Source organism: Sinocyclocheilus rhinocerous, unplaced genomic scaffold (genome assembly GCF_001515625.1).
Source record: "Sinocyclocheilus rhinocerous isolate Xijiao unplaced genomic scaffold, SAMN03320098_v1.1 scaffold387, whole genome shotgun sequence".
Lineage (NCBI taxonomy): Eukaryota > Metazoa > Chordata > Actinopteri > Cypriniformes > Cyprinidae > Sinocyclocheilus > Sinocyclocheilus rhinocerous.
The window spans coordinates 1,070,473-1,078,689 of NW_015651557.1; the positions used below are offsets into that span (position 1 = coordinate 1,070,473).

General features: G+C 38.0%; 1 protein-coding gene across 1 annotated transcript in view; it reads left to right on the forward strand.

The window, feature by feature from the left end:
* Positions 1 to 4,178: 4,178 nt before the first annotated feature.
* The window catches only part of LOC107713177 (BTB/POZ domain-containing protein KCTD16-like), a 75,010-nt gene continuing 70,971 nt past the window's right edge, over positions 4,179 to 8,217 (forward strand). Inside the window, exon 1 of the mRNA XM_016518608.1 lies at positions 4,179 to 5,163. Within this exon, the coding sequence (XP_016374094.1) occupies positions 4,347 to 5,163 (817 nt within the window). The 5' untranslated portion in view covers positions 4,179 to 4,346. The remainder of the gene's footprint in view (positions 5,164 to 8,217) is intronic.

Consider the following 8,217-nt stretch of genomic DNA (forward strand, 5'->3'; position numbering starts at 1 on the left):
AAAAAATATGTTGCTGTAGGATATGATTTTAGAAACACAATGAAGCTAAAGCCACAAGTCTAATCATGCTTCATTTCAAATTTCAAGACATAATCTTAAAAACTGTGAATTTTATTAAACATTTTCTAAGACCATGTCATGTGTGTTTTTAGAGAAGGCTAATAAAAGGTTAATAAAATTGATTTATGGCCCCCTGTAAGCTCTCCTGCGTGCTGTAGCCTCATGTCTGGCTCGGCAAACTGCCCCATTCATGATGCTATTGTTCTCACTCGACGAACCTTTCACACCTCCGCCAGGTATGAGACATTATCCTCATTCTTCCTTTATCATTATTCTTTTGTTTTATTCAGCCATTAGTAGCCTTTATTCTGGAATTACAAGGTTTACCAAGCCACATCGCTTCAATCCCAGTATGACAGTCAGACGTGACTGAATATGAATGCGTGGTGAATTTACATTCCAAATATGACAAATACAGATTTATTATTTTGCACTCCTGACATAAATTACTAAATTACTGTCACTGCAACAATGTTTTATCAAAACAGTTTCCAAGCTACACGTAATTTCAAGTAGGGCTGCAACAACAAATCAATAACACAAATAATAACTGATGATTAAAAATAATCGAGTACAAATTTGATGATCAATTAATCATGTATGTGCACAGTGGACACAATTTTCTTTTAGCACTGATCAATGCATTTCTATGGACAAAACACATCTGGAAAACAGCTGAGGATAGAAAGCGAGCTGCTGCGGGGAAAAAAAGCTCTTGAAAGTGTTTCATTTACTGATTTAACTTCTACTTTCTACTTTCCTTCGTAAGAAGATTTAAATACATTTGTAATAAATAAAGAAGATTAAAATAATTTTTCAAAGAAATAACTGACAGATATATAAATTATCAAAATAACCATAATATAAAGTAATTCAAATCAAACTGCATACTCTTAAAAAAGTAGAACAATGCAGCTAATATTTTTAATGTATAAAAGGGTGATATTTTTACTGAATTGTATCAGATTACAAATAACTATGTACATTTAAAGTAATATGTATTCATTTGTTATGAATTTAATATGAAAAGATGCATTATTTATCAGATTGTAGAGCACTGTCCATGATATTTTTTCTCTGATCTGCTTTACATTGCAATAAAGAACAGAAAAAGAAAATCACTGCACAGGCACTAATAAACATAATTATTTTATTTATTTTTATTGCTTTTTTATTTATAAATGTATTGCTATTGCTATTTTTTACATTATTTTATTTAAATATGCTGTGCATTTTTGTTCTTTCTTTAGTATACAAAAACAAAATTCTCTAATTAGAAAAGGTATCATAATTATGTGCAATGTAGCTGCGCTATACAAGTTGCTTAAATACTTTGGTACATGCAAATAAATAAAAAAATAAAAAAAATACATAAATAAAGGATGTTGTAGAATTTTGGGCTGCTATACTGCTACTTGTTTACAAAATAGCTTGCTAGCGGAAACGCTACACTATTTTAAAAGTAGAGTCACTTCTGTCAAGCTACTGAAAAATGTAGTTACAGTAAGCTAGTTTTGCTGGCTACTTGTAGCTAGCTACCCCCCCCCCTCCAATATGTTTTAGAACCTAACATCAATTAGACCTAGTTTGTTATAGGAAACAGTTCCCTTGAAGACCTTTAACTGACCTTCGGAAATACATTAGTCAAAAAATACCACACAGGGTACATTGAAGTCTTTCAGGATAATTGCTTCTCGAGAGAAATGTATCTAAACTCTAACACGAAAGAGGTCTTCTGTCCTAAAATAGGAAAGCTTGGTGGTTTGATCCTTCACAAAGCAACACTTAATTCATATGTGATAGCACAGAATGTCTGGCTTTAATGTTCCAGTGGTATGATTGTATAAAAATGAAAAATGAGTAAAAAGCATTTAAATTAGAGATCTCTAGACACTGTGGCCAAAGATGATCACAGGCCAAAGTCTTCATCCTTATCTACCTGATTTTTATAAGCCAGACTTCTATCTGGCCTGGTTTACCTGAAACCATATGGCTTTGTGTTTTCAAAGACAATTCTTCTGAGGACATATATGAGAGAGACACGAGAGGAATCAGCCTGTCTGATAAATACAGCTACCTGCTGAGAGCCCTTCGAGACTCTTCAAATCAAAGAAAAGCTTTTCAAAAATTAAGAATGCCAATGCTTTACAGAGGTGTACAGTCATGAAATAACAACAGGAAATCTGCCAGCCGTGAGTCGAGTTTGAGCTATTTAAAGTAAGCCAGTCAACTGCTATAGACCCTTATCTTTGGAAAAGAAGCAGCATACAAGAGGTGAAAGCATGCATGCATTTATGAATACAGCTCATGGCCTACTTACAAATAAATGCACTGTCGCTCCTCTATCTATCTATCTATCTCTCTCTCTCTCTCTCAAACTATCTAGTAAGTAGCATACTTTCCACAATAGTAGGGTACACCAGAGCACCAGGAATATTTATCTTTTTCTGAATATTGACAGAATATTGTGAAAAATACATTATAACAAATGCTAAAGAGCTAAAAGGCTATACAGTGTAGCAGCTATCTACAATAAAGATCAGGCAAAGAACATCACATGAAAATAACTTAGACATAACAGTATGCTTTTAAGAAAATAGTCTAATGTTTCTGAAAGACTACAGCGGGTCTTATTATGGGGAGAGGGGGTGTCATATGCTTTTTCCCCCCATATGCGATACTATTTAATATTTATTCGAAAGAATTGATTATTCTGATCTATGCACCTTTATCAAAACTGGTATTTAAGAACACTAAATAAAACGGCAACATATTAGATTACATCGCTACTGACAGTCACAGTCTAAAAAACATAAGACAACATTCACATTAAGGAAAACAAATAAATGGGGGGGGCATCATGCAGAATCCTCTTCGCCGCCTTTATCTTGCTCACTGGGGTTTGTAAGCCAATATTCTCTCTAAAGCTGGTCTGGAAAAGCACAAATTCATTTGAATTACATTGAGAATGTTTCTTTTTGTTGGTTTAATCGCTAATAGTATGCGGGAAAAAATATACTCTGTCAACTTAATATGAAGTCAATATTTTCCAGACAATATTTAAATTTTTATTTATTTTGCCTTAGTACAATGGCATTACAAAACTGTTTTTTTTTTAATTATTTGCATTTTGCTAATTATTTAATTTACTATACCAGGCTAAATATTTTTTGCAAACATTATAAATGAATTTTGTATTTTAAGAAGGTATCACAATTGGGGGTCCTCGGCAGCCCTGCAAGAGTGGGTATGGTGGTAGGTATTGTTATCGCTGTCCAAGGTCCTGAAATGGACTGTGGCTTCCTCCACTGAACAAACTTCCTCACACAAACTGAGAATACTTTTTTTCTCTTTCTAAAAGTACAGTAAGTCATTGGCAAACGCTTGAATTAACAAATGAGAGCACAAAATATCATTCCAGGCAGTCGGTTTTCTATAGTTAAATCAATATGCTGCCTGCATGAACTATAGCTAACACAGCTGGCTGACACTGATATCATACACAGACGCATATGCCAGCAACGCCATAGCATCGCGTGCATACTCCTTTAAGATGATGTAATTTTTGATAACCCATTGTGTTCTTTTTTCCCGCCCGCTGAGGCAACAACAGCTGAGGCGGTTATTTTCCCGCGCCACAGCCCTGAGAGCGAGCGATGCTGCATCATCTTCACTTCTAAACCCCACCAACACACAAACCCTGGATTATGTCAGAGGATCACAGGCGGGATTTTCTTCTAAACAGCTGGGATTATCGATCGACCCCCTTAGTCGCTATAAAATATGTGTTTTGAACTGTTTTCAATTATATTCGTTTGAAACTATCCAGTTTGGTCGTCAAAAGTTGGATTCAAACCGCTGCCGAACTTGTAAACAACTTTGGACCTGCTTAACCGAAAAATAGCTATATTCTATAATGTTTTTGCAGAATTTAAACAGCATCTTCCGTTTGCATACAAGTGTACTATCTTTTTCAGGCGAAGGAATAAGCAGCCGTGTCCATCCGCTGCTGAGCAACCGATCCTCCTTTGCGCGGAGCGACTCTCTGCTGTGCGCCTATAGTTCCAGCTCGGATACTTCGCCGCTCATTCCCTCTTTTTGATTTGTTTCATCTGCGGAGAAGAGGGTGGTTTTTGTAACTGTAAGGTATACCTGCTTCAATTAGTTTGGTTGAAATGCTATTTTTATTGCCATTTAATGTGCATGGTCCATCGTCTGTATTTTCTAAACCCTTTCCGAAGCTGTAGAGAGCGAACTTACAAAAATACGGATATTTTTTGGCACCCATGACCGAAACAATGGCGTTAAGTGGAAACTCTAGAGCCAAAGACAGCAGCTTTCCAGACGTTATTGAACTAAACGTCGGGGGCCAAGTGTATTATACCCGTCACGCCACGTTAATCAGCAACCCCGGCTCCCTTTTGGGGAAAATATTCTCTCCTAAAAATAACGCATCGAACGATCTTGCCAGGGACCCCAAAGGTCGTTACTTCATCGACCGGGATGGGTTTTTGTTCAGATATGTGTTAGACTACCTCAGAGACAGGCAAGTTGTCCTCCCTGACCACTTCCCTGAGAAGGGAAGGCTGAGGAAAGAAGCGGAGTACTTTCAATTGCCAGACTTGGTGAAACTCTTAACCCCGGACGACTTGAAGCCCAGTCCCGACGAATACATCCACAGCGATTACGAGGACGGCTCTCAAGGAAGCGACCAGCGGATGTGCCCTCCACCGTCGCTGGTTCCCGCCGACAGAAAAAGCGGGTTCATCACAGTCGGATATCGCGGGTCTTGTACGATGGGCAGGGAGAGTCAAACCGATGCCAAATTCCGGAGGGTGCCGCGGATTATGATTTGTGGGAGGATCGCGCTGGCCAAAGAAGTTTTTGGCGAGACCCTGAACGAGAGCAGGGACCCAGACAGGACCCCTGACAGATACACGTCCCGCTTTTACCTCAAGTTCAAGCACCTGGAGCGCTCTTTCGACATGCTCTCGGAGTGCGGCTTCCAGATGGTCGCCTGTAACTCCTCAGTGACGGCCTCGTTCGTCAACCAGCACACTGACGACAAGATATGGTCAAGTTACACTGAGTACGTCTTTTACCGTAAGTTTCTCCTCTAAAGTTTTGTCAACATTAGCATTTCGCATCCTCTTGACATTTCTGCTGAACACAACACCACTGTCACATATGAGGATTTCCTTGAATTACCACTAGACGGCGCACTCGGTTTACACTTTTATCCTGCCTCCTCCACTCAAGGTCTCATAGGGACAAATAGTATTTCAGGTGGCCTAGTATAGTTTGTATTCCTTAGAAATTACAGTATCTATACAGAATTTTTAAATACTGTTTTAAAATACTTGTTTACTAGTACTTGAGCTTTAAGTCTTATTAGTAGGCTACTTATTCCACTAGCGATTTCTATCAACTACTATCTGCTTGAGTCAGCTTCTCTGGGGATCTGTGGTTCAGATATTAACTAATCACCTCCCACTAGTAGGCTGTATATTTACAATGGACCCTTTCCACAGACTGATAACCTGTTTTACCTGTTAAGTGGCTTAACAGCATAAATCTATTATGTATGTATGTATGCATGTATATATATATATATATATATATATATATATATATATATGTATGCGTGTATATATATATATATATATATATATATATATATATATATAAAAATGTTCATTTTCAACACTAAAGCTACTTTGAGTTTTATTACCTTGGCATTAAATGACAGAAAGCTGGTTAACGTTGCTGCATGAGTGTTTAGGTATAATACAATGACTGAGGGAGTGACTGCAAATCTTAAAAACGTAATCAGTATTTTTCACCCTTTTGGAAAATCACAGAAATGCGATCTTGGATTTTCTTTTAATATTGGGTCATACGGGAATGGAAACATTATATTTTTTTGTAGTTTCCATTCCCCAGCTTACACAACTATGACAACGTCTGCTTCTGAGAACCCCAGAAATGTGAAGAAAAGTGTACATAGTTTTACTAGTAACTATGCATTAGACAATAGTACTTATTTTTTTTATTCCATTAGTTATTAGTATCTCTTAGTTGTATTTATTAGGTTCTTATTAAAAATATTCAGTTGATAATAGTAACAACTGGTATACTCACTAGCGTCTCATTAACAGGTACTAGTTTTATTCTGTGAGTGCTAGGGAAATTGGAATAGGTAGTAGTAGCTATTTGAATAGTTACAAGTAAAGAACAAGTAGTACCTATTACTAGTAGAACTGGAATCAGCAACAACTGGAGTAAATACTAGTTGGAAATGAACAGTTGATCTCCAAATCACAGATCCCAATAGAATTCAAAAATGACAAAAATGTGGAATTTATTACAAGTATCAGTGCAATAGTTACTATTGTGACTGACTGCTATCGGAATAAGTACTAATAACTAATGAATAGTGAAACTGAAAAAAGATGGTTACATTAATTTAGTGTTTTAAAGTAAGTAGTGTTTTAAAAATACAGTAAGTACTAGTATTTAGTTAGAAAAGTGTTACAATTATTTGCTTTAGTAAAATGCTTTTTGTATAGGTCTTTAAATATCAATCTAATTGCTGCTCACTAGATACAGTGGTTCTTATCAAGACACATCAGACAATTGTGTTTATATAAGTATCCTGACTGTGTACCTGTTCTATACCCAGACTCTGAAAACCTTTATATAAGACCCTTACCTGGTAAGTAATGCTGTCGAAAAGAGAGACCCCTCCCTCCGCCCTAATTGTCTGTCTCTGCGAGCATCTCAATGGAGTGGCAGAGGATGATGGCTTTCTGTAATAGCTCTCATAACATTTTATGATGTAACAAAACACCACCTACTTCAGGCCGGTAGTGGCTAATGTGCTGTCGAGCCAGCAGTGGCCCTGCCACAAGGCAAAATGGAGGAAGCACATAATGGAGTTTATACTGAGCCCATTAAAGAGATTGCAGCTGCCACATTCTTTATAGATTCTCACAAGACAGTCGTTTAAATTGACATTTTGAACAGTTTACAGCCTTACTATCTCACACGGAAATGTAAAATCAGTTTTTGGCGGTGTCTTGGTGGACATTCTCACCAATTCAACAACATAACTACTATTTTTTATCACTACCAATGTAACAAATGCATGCATTCAACATGCTATAGTATGCAAGCTACTGAATAGGAAGCTTGGTGTATTAACACGAGCGTCCGCTTGCAGTTTTGTATCTTAAAGGGGTCATATGATGCGATTTCAATTTTTCCTTTCTCTTTGGAGTGTTACAAGCTCTTGGTGCATAAAGAAGATCTGTAAAGTTGCAAAGACTAAAGTCTCAAATCCAAAGAGATATTCTTTATAAAAGTTAAGAGTCAGCCACGCCTACCTAAAACGGCTCGTTCTAACACACCCCACATGTCTACGTCACGATGTGAGAAGATTTGCATAACGCCGCCCAAACGTTCACGCAAAGAAAGAAGGCGTAACTTAAAAATATCGAAGCGGAGTCCAGCCCAGGGTCGTCACATGTGGTTGCCGCAAGCCCTCCGGACGCTCCTTCGTCGAATCCGCCGGCCGCGCCGTTCTCAAGCCCGCCCGCCTCCGCTCACTCTAGCCCTCCGGCCGTTCCTCACTCTAGTCCCCGGCCTCCGCTCACTCTAGGCCACCGTGTGTGACGCTGTGTTACGTTGTGAAAGCGAAACTACTTTGTTTGGTCTTCCAAAAATGGACACGACTAGAAATCAGTGGTTAAGTTGTATTTACAACACTGTTCCAGAACACTTCAACCCAAATATTAATTTGTGTGCAGCACATTTTATGGAGGACTGTTTACTGATCCTGGAAGAGTAACGTTAGACTAAAATGCCGGCAGTTCTGACTCACGAAAGTACGTTTTCATTTAAAGGATTTGCCACTGATGATTCAAACGCAAGTTTTGAGCAGTGTAGAGTAGCACCTGTTGTTTGTAATTTCTCTGATCACAAATGCAGACACAGTTTTATGTTTACGCGGCGCGATGCAACGCAACGCGTAAAAAGACAGTATAAGTCATTATAATCAGTAATTATGTCCCCACTGGATGCAACAAATGCCTCGTTTGTAATGGATTTTAATGTTTATGCCTCGTCGCTCCGGCTGGACACGGCATCAACAGTATG